The sequence below is a fragment of the Cinclus cinclus genome, chromosome 2 (assembly GCF_963662255.1).
Source record: "Cinclus cinclus chromosome 2, bCinCin1.1, whole genome shotgun sequence".
Taxonomy (NCBI): Eukaryota; Metazoa; Chordata; class Aves; order Passeriformes; family Cinclidae; genus Cinclus; species Cinclus cinclus.
The window spans coordinates 47,875,342-47,895,149 of NC_085047.1; the positions used below are offsets into that span (position 1 = coordinate 47,875,342).

General features: G+C 42.4%; 1 protein-coding gene across 1 annotated transcript in view; it reads right to left on the reverse strand.

Annotated features, from left to right (window-relative positions):
- SPATA13 (spermatogenesis associated 13) overlaps window positions 1-17,959 on the reverse strand; it is a 41,251-nt gene extending 23,292 nt beyond the window's left edge. Inside the window, exons 1-2 of the mRNA XM_062514670.1 lie at window positions 16,466-17,959; window positions 2,654-3,016 (exon numbers count right to left, since the gene is read on the reverse strand). Coding sequence (XP_062370654.1) covers window positions 2,654-3,016; window positions 16,466-17,935 — 1,833 coding nt within the window. The 5' untranslated portion in view covers window positions 17,936-17,959. The remainder of the gene's footprint in view (window positions 1-2,653; window positions 3,017-16,465) is intronic.
- Window positions 17,960-19,808: the final 1,849 nt, after the last annotated feature.

Sequence of the window (19,808 nt, forward strand, 5' to 3'; positions counted from 1 at the left end):
CAACAGCATGTAGTGATAGGACAAGGGGGAATAGCTTTCAACTGAAGGAAGGTAAATTTAGATTAATGAAAAGGCTTTCTAGGATGAGGATGGTAAAACACTGGAACAGGTTTTCCACAGAGGTAGTGGATTTGTGCTTTCGTCAGTTAAATGTATTTCTTGACAGTAAAATAAACAAGGCAATAATAATTGTCTAGATGATGCTCTGTTTTGAGTTGCCAGGAGTCTCCTAAGAAAGAGGCAATACTAAGTTTATTGCAACTTTATCTCAAAGCTATTTTCTTTGGATAAATCATTCATTTGTTAAATTATGATTGGAAAACCTACCCTTGTTTTATTTGCAAATTGAGTCTGATTTTATGTCGTCCCTGAACAACTCCACATTAGCCAGGCTGAATGATCTTGCATAAGCATTCAACGTTAAACAGCCAGGCTTCAGCACATGAACTTCAGAGAAACTTATCTTTAGATCTTCTCTTATTGTTCAGTTGTTACTGCTCTTCTATCAAGTAATCTGAAGCACCAGGGATGTATTTTTAATGAACCATCTCCTGACACTCTGTTACAAAATCCATGACAGTATTGTTTGAAAATGTTTTCTCACACCTAAGCTGTCATACCAAAACTAAATACAGCGAAGAAGGAATTAGCTTTGTACTTTTCAAATATTCCCATGGGGTTTCAAAGCTTTAAAGAAAATAAATCACCAGTGTGAAGAGCAGTCTTTGATAGCACCACATAAAATACTTCCAGCTTGATGAGCCTTTTTTCACATTCCAGCTAAAAGTTTGCTTTTTATTATGACTGTCAAAAACCACAATGTATAGGAATATAATTCATCCACAACCTCATCTTTAAACCTAATTTCCTAAGTGCCTTATCAGTATACCAGGATCCTTCATCAAAAAAAGTCTGATTTGTTGGATCAAATAGACAATAGAAGTGATGGCAACTACTATATGCAAATAACTGGCTGAGTAAGCAAAAAATGCTATTTATTTCTGGGCATAAAATTTTCTTATAAGGCTTCAGTCCAAATCCTTTCCCTGGACAGACATGGATGTGTTTTTACTCATGGGCAGACCTGAGAAGGCCATAATTTGGTTTAATAATGTGCCCTTTTTAGGAATGCTCCATAGTTTTAGTCTTGACCACAGTGATCAAGTAATGTGCTAATTCAACCTCAGCCAAGCTCTCATGGCAGCACTGGGGCATGGAAAGAGTCAACTCCAATAGCTGCCTTGATGCATGTTCCTTCACTATCAAACTGATGCGAACAAGATTTGAAAAGAGAACAATTTGCCAGTATTTACTATCCCTTGAAATCCATCTGTTATTTTTGAATAAGATGGCCTAGAATTTGTAACAATAATTTTCCTCCTTTTTTTCCTTCCAAGTTAAGAGATAGAAATTATTTTAAAATATCTTAATTATATAGGATTTGAAACAAAGGCCTTTGCCCGGGTAAAAGGTTCACTGGCTTCAGCTGGGGTTTTGCATCAAGATGCATTTTTTCACCAGGGACTTATAAAGAAAAAGTAGGTAACACACAATAATAGTGTTCATGTTACAAAATATTTTTCACAGGAACCTGAAAATCCTGCCATTGCTTCAGCACTTTACTCTCACTAAATTTCCCATCAGGAGATGAACTGGCTTGAGAAAGACTAAGAGGACTCAAATTTCATTAATAACCACCAGAATAAATTTTTTTGAGGAAGCAAATACTAATTATTTTTTCTGTTGTTTCATCAGCTTGACAATTGCTTTAGGCAGAAGTCCTCCAGCTTTCCTGGAAAGTAGAAAATACGTGATGAGTGCAGTCTTAAAAAGCTCTGCAAGCAAGTGCATGGGGCCATGACCACCAACACAACAGGAAGTTCCTCTACAATGTGCAGAGGACTCAGCACTACCTCCAGGGAAAAGGGAGCAATTTCTACCTTTCAGAATATTTAAACTTCTCACTCTTAAGCCAACAGAGATGGCAAATATAGGTACTACTCAAGTACACACTGCTTGCTTATAAGTTTCCTACCTTCTTTATATCGGATCAATTTAGTAGTACATGGACAGACACTGTATTCATATTGCCAGTTTTCTTAAATTCTTAATTTCATTAATTTCTCAATTTATTACCAATTTTCTCAAGTAATGGCTTCAGTAGTTTTAAGTATCTGCCATGCCAACACCAAGATTTTGAACACTACTTTTAATGCCACAGTTTTTGAACAGACCTGCTTTTGGATAATTCAAAATGATCAATAAATAATGTGTTGTCATTGTGTTTGATTGTACTACTCTGTTCCTCAGGCCCAACACCCTATAAGGAGACTAAACACACATCTGTCTTACACACAAATAAACCCTTTTAGACCAACATGGGACATAATGACCGTGCCAAGAAAGAAGTCAGATTAATTTACAGTACAGAAAAGATGATCCCAAAGTCAGTATCAGGTTTGTTCCATGCTGCATTTTTAGCAAGAAGACAAAGCAATTAGTGACCAGGAAAGCAGTATTCTAAGTACACGATGTCAGCTTGACAAAAGGGAAGGAAGAGAAGGAAGGATCCATTCTATTTTCTAGGCTGAAGACAGAGATAAGGAAGTGAAAAGGTCTTTTGCAGTTTGCAGAGCACATCTGTTTATCTTACTTGTGTCAGCAGATTTTCTCTCTCTTCTACTTGAGCATCTCCATAGAAATTGACTCCACCTATTACAGAGATGGGTCTCCTTTTCCGCCCTCTGTGGTAGCCTACAGTATTGCTTTGGATCACAGATCCAATGGATGCCATTCCTGGCTGATTTTCTCCATCCGTGCAGTCTATCCTCTGAGATTCCACTGCAACTGAATCTTCTGGTATAGAGAAACTTCGGACTGACATTTGGCCGTAGTCTGAGAGAGGTCTGGGCCGGGATCTTCTTCCAGAGCCCCATTTCCTGGGTGTGACCTTTTGTGAGTCTGCCTTTTCTTCATCCTGGGACGCGGACTTCTTCCAGTGATCATCAGAAACAACCTTTTTAAATGTGAACAAGTCAAATAAGCCACAGAATTTTCTGACAGTTAATCATTTGTGAGTTTGTCATATGGCAGATCAACCTAACACATCTAAAACAGAAGGAGTTACTATAAATACAAGAAATGCAATTGACAATTCAGGAAGAGATAACTTTGCGAAGCAGAGACATCATGATGCTTGTGTTGACTAAGGTAAACAGCGAACAATCAGCACCTCTTTGGCAAACAAGACTAATAACACTAAAAACTCACCTATTACCCCCGCAGTTCCTATCACAAACACCAAATTCATGGAATAGTATCTTGGAAAGATTGCTCTGTGCTCACAGGACTTGTTTCTATGCACAAGCTGGATATGACAGGTGACACCAGTAAAAATAACTCAGCTGTGGTTTTGGACCTTTTACCAAAGCTTGCAGCAACAGCACAAGGGCAACAATTTTAACCTGAAAGAAGGTAGGTTTAGATTACGTATTATGAAGACATCCTTGACCATGAGGGTGATGAGGCACCAGAACAGGTTGCCCAGGGAAGCTGTGGATGCTTCAACCCTGGTACTGTTCAAGGCCAGGCTGGGGGTCTGGGCCACCTGGTCTAGTGAGAGGTGTCCCTGTCCATGGCTGGTGGGCTGGAACTGGATGACCTTTAAGGTCCCTTCCAAGCCAACCCATTCTGTGATGTTTCTCTGTTTCACCTCTGTTCAGTGAGGAAAATGAACAGCAAGGCTGCAGTTTGACCACTTGCAGATCCACGTAACTGTAAGCTGACACCAGACTGGGCAGTCATACTCCCTCCTAGCACTTGTTCCCACAATCCCACTTGGTCAGATCTAGAGATTCTGCAACCAGGAGTGAATTAGGTGAGCGAGCTCATCCAGTTTGGAAGGGAGAAGTTCACTTCCCATATGCTCTGGGAGGTTAAAGTAATACAGATTGTACCGGAGATATATTATAGCACAAACACAGGAAAAAGTGATGGGTTTAGTTAGGAAGCTTGGAAAATGAGCATGTTGTTCCTATTTAACAGCACATCTGGCTCACAGAGGTTAATACCTTCAAGTATCACAACTGCAGTGGTATCACAAGTTTGGAAATAAAATAACCTCAGCTGAAATACTTGGTAGAGGGAACATTTTTAAACATTTCAATGCATTCAAAGTAATACTGTTGTAATTTTTTCTAGCAAAACCCTTGCAATTTTTCAGAAATAAAATCTGCACACAAAAATTTATGTTCACTTCCCCTCAAATTTCTCATTTCTTGGTGTTTTGTGGCTTTTCCCAGCTGTCTTAGGGTTACTTTATAACACTTTCATTCCAAGTCTATCCCCAGTCGTCTGTTCTGTTGGCATTGAATATTGAGTTCTGCAGCTTTAAGGCTGGTTCCAGCAGTGAAGGGGAGAGAAGAGGTGCAGAGTTTGTTATCAGAGACTGCACTTGCTCCTCCACATCCTTCACACAGACTGTGCTGTCTGCAGTGGAAAGCAGGAGAGAGGCTCTCCTTTGCCCTTGGTTAGTTTTTTGGCTAGCTGAGGCAAAGTTCCCCAGACTGTGAATTTTCTTTTCTTTTCCTTGGAATTGTTTGAACCTGCTCTGGACTGAGAACCCAGAAGAGCACTGGGAGCTCACACCTGTGTCCCACCAGGCCTGGCCTGGGCTGTGACATTTCCCAGCTCTGGAGGGACTGAGAACAGCCTGAAAGAGCCAGGCTGCAACCCACAGAAGGGACTCTGCTGAATTTGTCATTTCTTAGGAGGGGTGAGAGGTTTTTCTGTTTAGTGTTGTTCATTTTTGTACTGAAAAGTACTTTGCCTATTAAATAGACAGGGTTTTTTTTCCACTTCTCTCAAAAAAAATATTTCCCCAAACCAGTTAAGAAAAGGACTGCTTAAATCTGTTTCCTAAAAAAAAAACCCATTCAGAGGTTTCCTCCCAGATTTCCCCAACACCAAAACACCAGCTCCTTTATAAAAACAGAAGAGTGAAAGCTCGTAAGTATTCCAAAAAAAGAAAAGCATAATTTTGTTTCTCCCTAACTATATTTTGTTCATCCGTTCCAGACCAGATGAAGGCATTCCAGATATTGCATAACCAAAGCAAACATGCAGCCCAGAAGCAGCCTTTTACCATGATGTCTGTGACAGAGGATTTATCTTCTGTCACCGTTTGTCTACCTTTGATTTTCAGCCAGGCCACTACAAATCCAATGAGTCTCTTGTAAGTCACATGATACAGTGGGCAGACGTTGCCTTTTGTTTGAAAGACAGTTCAAGATTAATTCCATGGTATGAAAGCACTTCATTCAGTAAGGAGTGTTACTAAACAGTCAATATTTTAACATTATTACAGCAATTAAGAAAAAACCCCAACATCATATATTTCTCTGCATTCAATTATTTCACTTACAGCACAAAATTTATTCTAAATAGAGTACTTTTAAAGAAAATGGTTTCTATGGCATGACTCCTGTCACTCGGGCAAGAACTTCAGGTTCTCTACAGATTTGTGTTCAAGATCTTTATCAGTGCATTCAATTAAAGCAGAGAGCCACTGCCTGGCTGGTGCATTAACACAGCTTCAGCAATGCTGTCCCTTAAACACAGCCCCTCCAAGTCTGAGCAGCAAAGTCACAGGTTAAATAAGGTTCTTACCTCAGAATCAGACACAGGCAAAGTGTCTCCACATATGCAGTGACTGAGAAAGGAGCTCATGAGAGTCATTTTATGCTGTCTTTATTTCACAAAGTCTTGTCCATAAGAGCTACAAATGTGAGCACACTCTCTGCATAACCAGTCAGGCAAAGTTCATACCATGATCCTGTACTTTTAGACTGAGGGAAGGACATGTCACACGTCATCTCATAATCTGCTGCTTACACCCTTATCTTGAGCAATAACATTTGCAGAGGACTGCTTTCGTTCTGCAGGACTCCACCTACAGCAGTGATCCAAATGACAGCCAGATTAATCTCTGCTGTACCACAAACAATGCTAAAGGATGTGGGGCTTTAGTCTTAGATCTATGAACTGCACTGAATAATACTAAAAGAGAAAACATAATCCTGTCACTGCAAGAACCAGGGGAAACCAGATTGATAATCTCACATTCCTCTAAGGACCCTGCTCAAGCAGGACCTGATCAAGTGACCACTTACTAGCAGGAATAAAAATATCTAGTACACAACTCATAGGCTCCAGTACTGCAGTCACTTAAGCACAAGTGTGATTCTTGACATCAAGGAAAAAATTCTGAGGACAGCATTGTATTTCACCTGTGACTGGCTTTATATTGGCACACCACTGTTGACCTCAAATTACCTTCCCCTAATGAACCTTTTGTAAGTGAAAGCACGTTGATGTTGTACAATTATTACTGGGAACATCTACAGATGTGTAGAGATACATATGGCACTTCATAGAGGATGAAAATCAAAATCTCATGCCCTGGGTCATGCATTTTAAGTGCTGGTCAAAAGCATTTCAAAGCATTTTGAGATTTCTGAGAAGTTAAGGCCTAAAATTAATCCGCATTGGATTTTCTGAAATTCACACCTGCTAGTCTAGCAACAAGCACAGGATCACCAATACTAGCAACCAAGATTATTAATCTTGCCTTTCAGGCTGTATCCTCATTTAGGTTTCTTCTGAGACTGCAAACACAAACAGTTCTGCTTGTTGGTGCTGAAGCAAATGAATTAATTTAATCTGGATAACTAAATTCCTACAACAGCAAATTAGTTAAACCATTGTATTTCAACTGCTTTCCTTATTCCTGACAGCAGTGTATCTACAAATGCAACCATTTAAAATGAACATTTACTTCAATCCAGGTTACACTTATATTAGCTATTGTTCCCTTCCAATATGTCACTCTTAGCTGCAGACTTCCTCATTTAAATTCCAATTCTGCATTGGTGCTGTCTGTACATTAACTAGATAATAAAGCTGTCATCATAGAAAGGAGAAATCTAGGATGAAATTTCATTGCCTGAAGATAAGCACCCAGAGCCATTTCAACTGTCCAAAGGAATCTATCTCCACGTGCCATGCATTATACAAGTATGACACAGGACCTATGGGAGGCCTGGGCCATCCAGAAGCAGCCCCTGGGGACAAAGGGAAGCCTGTCAGGACATTTCCAGCAATGCTGGGTCTTTTATGTTCCAGGAATCAAGTTAAGCCCCTAAACAAGAGCATCAGTCAAGTCTACTGAGTGACCAGCCAGGCAGCACTACAGGCAGGAACCAGGTGTCAAGCTGGATTGCATGTAGGTTTAGATGGAGCTACAACCACGCTCACCAGTGCTGTGGACAATCCTGCTTGCTCCCCACCTCCTGCCCCAGAAATGTGCAGCTTCACCATGAGGTATTTTCCAGATGTGTGCTGCCCTTCACTTCACCTGACAGCTATTTTTAGTTGGGCTCAACTCCAGGTGCCATGTTCAGGTGTTAATGCTGTGCTCCCCAGGACCCCCTGACCACACCCAAGAGGCTGCAGTGGGAGCCTTCCCAGGTAAACAACTGCACCATAGAGTCTGTGCCCAGCCAGACCAAACCCCTCCCTTGCCTGGGCCCAGACTGATTACCCAATCCACAGCAACTTCAAGGACTTGATCATGATCTCACTCAGCTCGGCTCTGGTCCAGCCCTGTTCCTTTCAATGGCACATGACTGCTATTGGCATTCTCTGTACTCATTAATAACCAAGGTAAGCAACATCAGCATCGGGTGTTTAATCACCGAAATCTTAGCTTAGTCTTTAGAGCCCAATTCTCCAGCTATTACTCAGACCACCATGTACCTTCGATAAATTCAGCACTCAGAACTGATTTCTGAGGAAGTGCTGCCCAAGGAGCACAAGATCTGATTTGTACAGTACTGATAAAGTGTTGCTTATGTGGATGCAACTTTTATCAGTGATATGGCAAAGAAAGTGCATGACAGGACTTTTGCTGGTGCAGTTACACCAACCATGAATAACCTTTCATCCTCTATACCTGACCCCATTCTCTGCTGCAGAGAAAGCCCAAACCAGAAGTCTAACCCAAGAGAACATGCTGGTTCAGCTTTATGCTGCTAGGACACTTTTGAGGGCTGACCATGATAGTAAAGGAAAAACAAGCCCTTTTTTTTTTTTCTTTTTTGTCAACGTGTTTAGCCAGTAAACTCCCTAATTAAAACCCCCACTTTATAAAGGTCTTGATGACTGTGCACGTTGCTGAGGCTCCCTGACCACTAATCTGCATTTCAACCCCTACTATTACCTACTTGGATATTTAAAATGTTATATTTATGTTCCAAAGGCAATAATGTTTCATAACATGCACGTACAGACAAGTACGAAGGTATAAGGGGACACTTCTCTCCTGAAAGGTTTTCACTGCCTGGTAATCTGCTATGAAGTCACAAGTAGGTGCCTCTTGGACAAAGAACCCCCAGCCTTCCCCTTCTCCAGGGAAAAGAGCATCCTGACTCCACTTCTGCGTTTTTGACTTTTTTTTGGTTTTGTTTTTTGTTTTTTTTTTTAGGGGGGAGGTGGGGGTTTGTTTGTTTTCCTTAGCTACAAGAAGTTGCAACACTTCTCATTCTGTTATCTCTGTATGCTGGAGCTGCCTGGGTGAAATTTTGCTAACTATTGCTGCCTTTTTCTAACACAGAGAAAACAGATAGTCAAAATCCAATAATGTCTTTACAAAAATGCATACTAATTTCCAAATGCAATTTATTAAAAGTTGTGACAAATTAAACAGATGATGATTCTCACTGAGAATCAGTTATGAGGAAAATCTGAGTAGACTGAGGAGTTTCAGAACACAATTACAACATATTCTCAGTGAAAAGTTTTGATGGACAATTAGTCATGCTCTTCTGCAAAAAACAAGGCTTGGAACTCTCACAATACTTGTGCTTGGTCATGTAGGTATCTTTATATTTTTATCAAGAATACACATTTCTGCATATGTTTAGGGGTCTATATAAAAATGTATGAACTTCTTACACTAATAATGACAGCTATATAACATACTATTATTGGTGACTATTAAATAGTTATTATTTCTGTATAAGACAGTAACTGCCAAATCTTAGGAACTCAGCAGTACTATTAGAATTGGCTTTTCAGTTTATACAAGCCACCAAACATAAAAAGGGCTAAGGGTTTGTAACCTAGTAGCTATAGATTACTTTACCACCTTGACCTAACAGAGTAAAAGTGTGGACATGTCACTACCCAGGTACATGATAAAAGGTAACCACTGCACTTTTTCTTGTTGATAAATAGCAGTTGGGAGAGCATTAGTTGAAGTTCATTTATCATCAATATCAAATGAGGTCAAAAGCTTGTTGTATGTCTCAGGGACATGATCAATTTTTTTTTTTTTTTTTTGCAAACTGTTGTGACAGACACAAAGATTATGGAAGTCTGGATAAATAAAGCTTCCCAGAGAAGTTTTATTTATTGCTTTCTTTCTAGATTTTATAAAAAGATTCTGAAGTGTTAAGAGAGCCCAGTGATCCCCTATTGATCCAACAGTGACAATTTCAGTGATACCACAGCAATAGCTACCATGGAAATGACTGCTTTTACAGTAGAAGAAAGCACACTTTCAGTAACTGCAATCACAAACGCACCATAATTATTAAACCAGTCCAATTCAAGAAAATTTCCATCTATTCCTTTCTAATTAAATGCAAATTGCACTATATTATTTTTCTTTACATTCCTCTGCCACTAACATATTTTCTTTTTAATTAGCCTTTGAGAAGACCCCACATAAATTCATTGATTATCTATCCCTAGAATACCAAGGGCAATTCGACCAGTGGTCTGCAAGACAGCAAAATACAATCCATTAAACAACTGCAAAAAAACCCTGCTTAAATTACACCTATATAGACAAGCTAAGCAGAATCAATCCAAGTAATACAACCATGACCAACATTTAACCTAAGTTTTAGCTGCTTGGAGGATAACCTGCCTTTTCTTTTCCCCTCCCCCCCCCCACCAAAAAAAAAACCCCACAAAATTGTGTGGAGCAACAGTTTAAAAATTTGCCAAGTACTGCTTCTGAGGGGGATTCCCTTAGGGAATACCATTGCACTACACCAGTATAAGCTCACAGAACAGATGCAGGAAATACGACGCATTTTAGTAAAGAAAAATTATATTACCGTGCAAAAGCAACCCCCATTAGCAACACAAACTGCTGTGGTAAAACACTCACTTTAGAAGTCTTAAAAATTGGGAGAAAACATTTCTATAATTCTCCTCTTGGGATCTGTGGACACCAAAGCAATTGTGGCGTTCTAACTAACAAATACACCTATGAAACCACACTAAGAGATCAGGCTATATAGATACAAAGAAAATTCAGCCACCTATTTTCTAAGGCCTTTTAATGCAGGTTTGCTTCATTTAACCTGATCCTTTAAAGCCTGCTTATCACAATCAATTATAAAGCATAAAGCTTTCCCTCTCAGCAATATGCCTCACCGAGATTAGAGAGTTCACCTTGGCAATATCCATGTTTCACTGATAAGGAACAGATAGAAAGCAGTTAAGTCATGCAGAAGCATAGGGCAGGACTGGAAATGACAAGCAGATCTCGTGATTCTCAAATCTGTTCCTCAGCCTCGAGGATTTCCTTCATCCTCTCCTCTAATTCATTTCCAAAACCAAATCAGCTAACATATTTCCGAATGGCAGATGGGAGGAGTTTGCAGGGAAATGTATTTCCTTTGCAGAAATAATCTTATCACTCATATAAAAATGCAAATGTGCTAAAACCAGAAACCTGTTTCCTCTTGTTTTCTGGCGACTTCATACTTGGGGATGGCAGGATGATGCTTCTATACAGACCCTTCTTTCTTTCAGTAGCTGAACTGGAACAGCAAGCATGTAATATATAGTAAAAGGGTATTCACATTCTCTGCTTCTTTTAGATGTATAGATATTAATAAATCCTAAATAAATCCCCAAGTATTTTTGGAATTGACTCAGAACACCCCAGAACAAGTAACAGGTCTAAAAAAACGTTCCCCTTATTTGGCAAAATGAGAAACTTTATTTCTTCTTTCAGGCAATCTTCGTAATACCCACTGGCAAATCTCAAAAGCCAGATGATAACCACAGGTCGGAAGTGGAACTTTATGCTAACAAAGCAAAACATAAAAAGCTATAAGCCTCTGCCTCTCTTCAGAGTCTCTCCAAAACGAGGTCCCTGGTTCCTCACTCTCTCTCCACCCTTCCAGAGCAAAGCCCCATCGTCCTGCCCGAGCTCAAGCCATGCCCTCGGGAAGTCCCAGCAGCAGTCACAAACCCCAGCCTAGGAGGGGTGGAGCTGCCTTGGGCAACTCTACCTGTGCCAACTATCACTCCCGAGGGCGTGGGGTGGGGGGAAGGCGGCTGTGCTCGCTTCCCCCCAGCACTTGGCTGGTCTCCCAGCCTGCCACAGCATCCTGGCACCACAAGCAACACAGCAGCCTCCAGATGCCAGAAATGGAAAATGCAGGTGTCTCAGGAGGAACTCTGCAGCTGCCTCTGCTCACTTCGGATATCTCAACCACCTAGCATGGAGATGGACTTTCAGTGCCAACAACTCAACCCTGCACTTGATATAAGAAACCAAATCATATGGCCAGAGGTGCTGTTCCATTTTCTGGGGTACTATTACTCCTGATCCCAGGGTGAGCAACACCTGTGTATTACTGAGGTGCCACTGGACAGCTACACCTGAGTCAAATATGAAATGCTCTAGAAAGGTAGAGGTGCACAAATGCAATAAGGAAAGGGTGCACCTTAACCCAGGGTAACTGCAGTGAAGTCCATCTGAGCTCTCCCTGTCACCATCCAATACATTTCTGCTGGGATGACAAAAACTCCTATATTATCCTACAGTTTCCTGGAATGGCCAATTTAATTAAGAACTGCAGAGTTACTTGGTCTAAAATTCAACTTGATCCAGAATTCAGATTACTGTCATGACTGCTTTGTTTTTCTTCTTTCTAGTAACAGATACAGCAACAAATTATTATGGGCTGCACCAAATGGACGACAGCTCTGTTGCTGAGAGGTGAAAGAGGTTTTGCTTGGATAGAAAGATATTCCTGTCATTTGAGGGCTCCCTGCTGCATTACTGCAGTAATGGATTCTGCAATTTAGATTTGTAGCAATGCACAAGTGGTTTCTAGTCTAGCTCTAGGCAAATGCATCTGAAATTCACTGAGTGACTGTGGGGAGATTGTGTGAATGCATCCCAACTTGTGCAGAGCAGCTCAGAGTTGTGTGTAAATCCAGGGTTGTCTGGTCTAACTGAAACCTCAGTTTTCTGTAAGGCGCTGTCGAGAGCCTGTGACAGGGTTCTGCTGCTCTGTAGTCAGCAAGACCAGAGAGCCTTTAGAATGGTGAGCCCTCACTCCAAATTACAAGCCCCTTAGGAGTAAAACCAGTTTAAGAAATTCCCCCCACTAATCTAATTATCCTTCACAGTTTATCACATTTACAGTTATACACGTTAGGTTGATTAAGCTACACTCTAAACTGCACATGGATGAACCAGAGGTGAATAAATCCAAAGGGAAGAGTTCAGAGAGCTGAAAGCAGCTAGCTCCCAGCAGGTGTGCTCATGCCCAGCCCCACAGAACTCAGGAACTTGAGGCAGGTACTACAGATGATCACCCTCAGATCCTGGCTGCAAGCTTGCTTCTTGTGGGCACTGAACATGACCACATCCAGCTACAACACTTTGGTCCTTCACTGTGGAAGCTAGGAATAGTGAGGACAAACAGTGATGACATATCTGAGTCCTCGGTATCCCACCCGTAAAGCTCTTCTTCCTCTTCATTTTTATAAGCTGTCCTCTCAGTTAAGCCCTGTGTGCTCGGTATTCAGAGCCCAAAGACCTGTCCAGGACAAACCAGCTAAACTCTGCCAACAGCTGAGCACTAGGGACTTTATGTTTTGGACTAGCTGGGACCAGCGACTTTTGTATGGCATGAACATAAATGAGTCGACATACAGGTCTTAGAACATTTAAAATACTGTCTGCAAATAAACTGTGACTCAACCATAATTACAGCAGAGTTACCTCTTCACTGTAATTTATCATTCACTTATGGTCATGCAGATAAGGTACTCAAGTAATAAAAAGTCTGGTGTACTGTGAAGCCAAATGCCAGCAAAGCAACCTAAATACCAGATGGCCTAAGAGTTTGATTTTTACTTTTTTGTAACAAATTCAGAACAGTGTTTTGTTCAGGCAGCCTTAGTGGCTGACACAAGCCAGTCTGAAACTGACTAAGTTTGTTTTATTTCAGTGACATGGGCCTCTTTCTTCATGAAAACAAAGACTATGTGAAACACTCCAAACAAGTACAAGTTTGCACTTAATAATCTCTTTATGCTATTTAAAAGTAACGTATTGAATATAAATGACAGTAGCAATAAGCAGACAGTGGGAAAGCATGGGATGTCACAGGTGAGCTTTGGTGACTCACACCTCTGTAGCTTCAGAAGTGCTGAGGCACGGATCCAGGCTGCACTTAATTAACTTTTCCTGGGAAGCAACCTCTGTCAGGACCAAAAACCAAAAAATCTTCCCTGCTCCAGTCCAAATCTTGCCTTTTGCTGACACAAACAAAGTAACAAAACTGACAGGATCTCAAGACTCAATCACACAAGATAAAAAAAAAAAAAGCCCCAAAACATAAATTCTTATGAATGAATAGATGTCCTTGCATGAATACTGCAAAATCAGCTCTACAGTGGTGGGGAAACACAAGGCAGAAATATTAAATTTGCATATTTGGGAAAATATTGAGATGGTCCAAATTCCACAGATTTCATTTGCTGACTAATCTACTAGATGAGTGAGTAAGGGAATAAACTACACTTGCTTCTAGCTATGACAGCCAGTCCTGAAAAGAGAACCTATTGGAGCCTGACTGGTTAGGACCTTCTAAGTTTTGTACTGAAATATGTCTTCAAGCTTTAGCGGCTGTACTGGAATACATACTGGCTTATACATGACATCTGTACAGAAAGGCAGATCCATGAAACATGGATCAGTGCAGAGTTGTCCATCTACACAGCGTATTTGAGGTTCAGGCAAAACTTTGAAAATACGTTATGTCCATGGCTCCACACTACATCTCAAGTGATTGTTGAGAGTGAACTAAGAACTCAGCCATCACAGAATAACTTGCTGGGCAGGTACAGTTCTGTAACGCAGAGGTGTAAGGTAAAAATGAATTGTAGTTAAAAGTTCAAACCCCAGTGACCTCATTGTGTGACTGTGGCATTCATAGAAGTGCCTACAGGCTGAATAAACTCCAATTAAAAAATAACCTGGCATAAGTATATTTGGTGCCAAGCTAGCTCCATGCTGAGCGAAGCATGCTGTAAAGCAGGAAATTAAATCCTCCAAAGAACTGGTAGGAAGAAACCACACCACTCTACCTGTTTTGCAGTCACTCTGAGTGCCACAGCTTTAGGATTGTGTATGAGATGAGAAGCAGGCATGGAAAAGAGAAACAACTGACTTTATATTCCTTGCATAGTAAGATAAAAGCAGATCCCGTCCTGCACACCTCATGCTCCCAACCCACTGCTACCAACTCCAAAAACTTTGTTTTTTTCCATTAGAAGAGAGGTCTGTCTAGATGCAGCTATGCCATGTGAGTGGCCACAGCTGTTTTTACAAAGCACAGGGGCTCCAGGCAGTGGCACAGCAGAGTGAGGGCTTACAGCCAAGGGGCCTGTTTTCTGGCCACCACTTCCTCCATCTTTTGCCAGGATCCATCCTGTATTGTCTGCCTGCCCACTACACAAATCCAGATCTGCCACCAGTGCAGACTCTCTACTTAGACAACTGAAGTAAGCACTAAAAGACACTCTCAATTACCCTGAAATATGTTATAGTATAAAGAGAAAGCTTAAATTGCATGTTAGATAATAACAGAATGTGGTGTTAAAACAAAAAACTGCAGTAACTTTTATCCACCCAATGTACACACATTCATGCAAAAACTGTACTGGTCTGTTGAGAGCCAAGGGGAAGGACCCGAATAATTTCTTCAGGGTCATGATGGCAGCTCACCACTAGATGGTAGATGAGTAGCATTAATTCCACCTCCCATTCTATTCCTGAGAAATACAACTGGCATCCATCCACACTACAGCTTTTGCCTCTTCTGGCAGTGTGAAAGCTTCTCCTTGCTTGTAAGTGAGAGTTTTGGAAAATATGGATGCTTGGAGCAGTTCTAGGGCTCCAGAAGAGGAATAACCTCTGAGCGCAGACATTTATACACACAAAATTCATTTTTTCAATCTTACCATTGCTGCAAACACAACAGTAAACAAAATCGCTTTTCTCCAGCACAAGGACAATACTGATAAGCTCTGTAAACATTTACAGTTAGTTTGCAAAAACTGTGCCAAGCTCTTAAAAGTAGGACAGCTTCACAGACATTTTAAAATTTCACAGCATGAAAGGCTGAAGCTTAGGCAAGACGATGCTTCAGCTGCACATCTCATACCTAAGGTCTAAGTCACTTTAGTCAAACTGAGGTGGCTTAAAAGATATATCAGCTTTATTTTGTGAATGACCTGCTTATTTACAGAGATCCAGATGGATTTTTGCCCCAGTGAGTTGAGGCTGAGCTAAGCCTCACTGCTTCAGACAGGTACAGGGTATGTCTGACAGCTCTTCACCAAGGCTGCCAAATCATTGCAACTTCTCTGGTGCCAACTCACACCATATGTGAATTTACCTCAGAGGTGCTGCAATATATCTATCTACCCATTCACTGAGAGTATGAAATCACTCATTAAGTGCAGTGGAAAGAACAGAGTCTTCACCAAGACAACAGTAGCAACACACTCAACTCAGCATCTAAAATACTGCTATCTGCAGTTGGCAAGCAAAAGCAACCCTCAGTATGGTCATCATTGCAGAGGGAAACCATTGGATTCAACTGAATGCTTAAACTTCTGTACTGTGTCTTTCACGCCACACTGCTCTACAAATATTACCATGTTCTGCAAGGTTTCCACAGGCAAAGGGTTTTTCAGTAAGTCAACACTACTTCAGAATACACTGACTCTTTAAAAAAGACCTTTCAGCTGTGCAGGAAACACAGCCAGACCCTGCTCAGGCTGGTAAAATCTGACAAGGCCACGTGACAAAGTGGTGTATCTTCAGGGTGAAATGAGCTGCCCTTGGAAACATACATGAATAGCTTTGCTACCAAAACTTCCTTTGATATTAATGTGCAAAGAAAAAATAATTGTACATTAGCATCCAAAGAGAATAATTAAAGGAAATAATTGCTGTCAGCATATTTTAGCAATAACAAGCTGCAGCAGCCATTACTTTGCATTGTTTTGCATCAATAAAGACAAAACCCAATAGGAAATATACATCGCTTCTGAAGGATTTTGCTTTCTTTCTTACCTCTTCTTTTTTCTCTTCAGTACCAGATGCTAAATTGAGGCTCAGCTGAGAGTGGCTGCTTATGCCACTGTCTTCATTTCCATCATCATAGTACACAGTTTGCACTGAGTCCTGGAAGCAAACAGGATTCCTGCCCAGCTTCAGTCCCGATACCTCAACTCTGTCCTCGCTCTCCGATGAACTCAGAGACAATGTGCTGTGATGGTTTGGACACTGGAAATTGACACTGCACTTGACCTTTCCCCCTGCAGTTGGACTTTGAGGCTTTGGAGTAGTTGGCCTGACTGGAACGTGAAGGTTTTCAGCTTCATCCATATACTGATGGGTAGCTTTCGGCTCATCTGAGTCTGAATAGAAGACTTCATTGGGAAATGGACTAATGTCATTCAGAGTAGGTGAAAAGCTATCAGAGTCTGGGATACCTGATGACATCCTGAGGCTTCTATCTTCAGTGACAACTAAATTAATTTCAGCCTCTTTATCCTGAGCAATCACAGGGCTTTGCAGGCAAGGTGTTCCCGGCAAGGAAGAGTCTGGACTGGATATCGAGGAGGCACATCTCTTCCTGTCATGATCTGTGCTGCTGGAAACCCTGCGGGAGTAGTCATCGTGCAGCCTGCTGTTTGACCTTGTTCTCTGGGACAGCTCACTGGGAGAAGGAGCCATGTTCTTGGGGCCATCCTTCTTCCTTGCAACATCTGTAACATTACTGACAAGTTTCAAAACTCGGTCAAAATCCTTCGCTCTGATAGGGCTCTTCCATCGCTTGGATCTCCTCTCAGGGTTTCCACCACTTTTGTCAGAGTCAGCAGAAGCAACACTCACAGTCCTTGCAGGCACCTGTTTTTCATTTGCAACCTTCAGATCAGCAAGGTTTGAGGTGGACTTCCGTTTGAACGAGTTTTTCTTCAGAAAGTTCAAATTATCTGAACTTCTGCTTCTCCAATATATGATCCTGTTGTTTTCAGAGTCTTTCACCAAAATCTCACAAATCTTTGGCTCTGGGATGACAGGTGATGTTGGCCTAACACAGTTGTGGCGACTCTGAACTTTATCTGTATCTAGCAAGTTTATGCGGCCAGCACCGTAAGCCCGCCTGATGCTGCGTGAGCGATGAGTGTTCCTCAGGAAGGACTCGTCACTCTCCTCCACATCAGAGCAGTCAGAAGCCAAACCATCCACTGTATTCTGGAAATCATGCAGAGATCCCGAATAGGAATACCTGTTAGTCTGAACTCGCACCACTGCTCCATTTGAACCATGTTTGCCTATGCTGTTCTCATTTAAGATGTCTGAGCAGTCCCTTGTTTGAATTCCTTGTTGAATTGAAGATTTTAACTTCTTGAAAGATCCCATCTTTCTGATAGAAGAAAAGGCATTCCACGTGGATGAGTTGCCCATCAAAACCAGAGAACGAGGCCTGTCAGAGCTGGAATTAGCCCGTTTCCGAGGGGTAGTGAAAAAGCGCATGATTTTGGAAGGGCTGAGCTTATCCTCTTGAACTTCCTCCTCAAGACTGTTGCTGGTGCTGTGTCCCCCATTATGACTAGCACAGGTCATCTGGTTTTGGGGCTCTTTATTATCCATAACTATACAAGTAACGGTGGTGCCATTTCCACAGCTATTCGGAAATGTTGTCATGCTCTCGATGCTGTAGGCATGGAGGTGGAGGTTGGGGTAGCTCAAAGCAACGCTGCTGTCTCCACCAGCTGACCTCGCTGCCTCCCCTTCATCTGCTGTACCTTGGTTTGCCTTGCCTTCACATCGACTGGGTGAGCTGAGCTCCTCAGGCGGCACTGCCTGCATCAGGAAAACAAAAGCCGCCATTAAGAAATTTTCTTACAAACTCTCCAACAAAAAAAAGTTTCAGCTACATTGTAGGAAACAAAGACACACACAAAATGAAGGAGTTCTGTGGTGAACAAAGGTGTTTTGCAGAGGTGCAGAGAAGGCATTTGTAACTCCCTCAAAGTATAGTTGCATTCATTAGCAATTTAAAAAAACAGAATAATTTTAATATGCACTTGTTTCTCTAATGCTAATCAGCTAATAAATTCAGTATGACTAGCACAGCTACCTTACAATGGTAAACACAACCCTCATACGCAACAGAAAGAAATTCCCAATAACAGCAATCCAGTCTTCCTCCTCAGGTGCTCAGCACTGAGCCCCAAGACACATGGGTTTTCATCTAAAACATATTCACCAAGTGACACCCAATTCTCAAACAGGAGACAAGGAAGAAGAAAACAAGCATAATTTTTCCTGTGTGACATTTGACTGACTTGTCTGTCCCCTGGCACATAAAATCCTAAAAAATTACATGAAGTGCACAGCAAAGTGTTTTTCCTGCACAGGAAGAAAACTAGAATTAAAAGCAATACACCCAGAAGCCACCCTTTGCTGTGGTGACAGCAAGATGAAAACTTAAATCTGAAAGTGACTGGAGATGCTTGGGACATGCTGTAAGGGATCTCCTCCCCAGCTGAGTCTAAGAGATCCAGCAGACTGTTTGGAGACCCACATGCTCCAGCGCCTGGGAAAGCTGTGCGGGGACCACCGATCATGTGTCGCCTGCCTCAGCCAGGGGTCTTTGCCAGGTAGGTAGGCAGGCATTTTGTCCCCCATGGTAAACAGTGTCCCGAAAACCACTGGGATGCCCAGTCTGAAGCTGGCTCCACCTTAAAGCTCAACGCACGATTCTTTCAGCGAGGGGCACTTGCCACTGTCGGCGGGGTCATCGGGCCGGAGGGGAGGATTTCCCCCTCGCCGCGAAACAAGGAGAGAACTCGTACAGCTGTGCTTTGGGGAAGGCGGCAGCCCCGGACCTTTCTTTGTCTCTTCGCCATCGCAAGGGCCGAGGGGGGTCGGAGGGCAGAGGGGACGGGGGGTTTGGGCAAGGAGGAAGCGCAGCGGCAGGAGGTGCAGGAGCCCTCCGGGGGTTCCATCGCGGGGACACCGCTCACCCACCTCCACGTGAAACGCGGCAGCTGCGGAGCCCGTCCGTGCCCGCCGGCTTTCAGGCTGCTCCCTCCTGAGCGCACTTTGAAAGTTTTGCGATCCTCTGCTCCGCCGCGGATAAAGGGATTTGCTTGCGCTTCAACGAGACGCCTGGAACATCCCCCGCCGCAGTTGTTAATCCCTGCCATTGACGGGGTCGCGGCAGAGCCCGCCGGGCACAGGGCAGGGCAGGGCAAGGCAGGGCAGAGCCGGGCCGAGCCGAGCCCCACCGCCGCACCCGGGCCGGACAAAACCCCGCTGGGCACCCACCCTCGGCCGGCCCTTGCGCCCTCGTACCGCTCGCAACTCTCCACGCGGAAAGAAAACACCGAACGATAAAGGA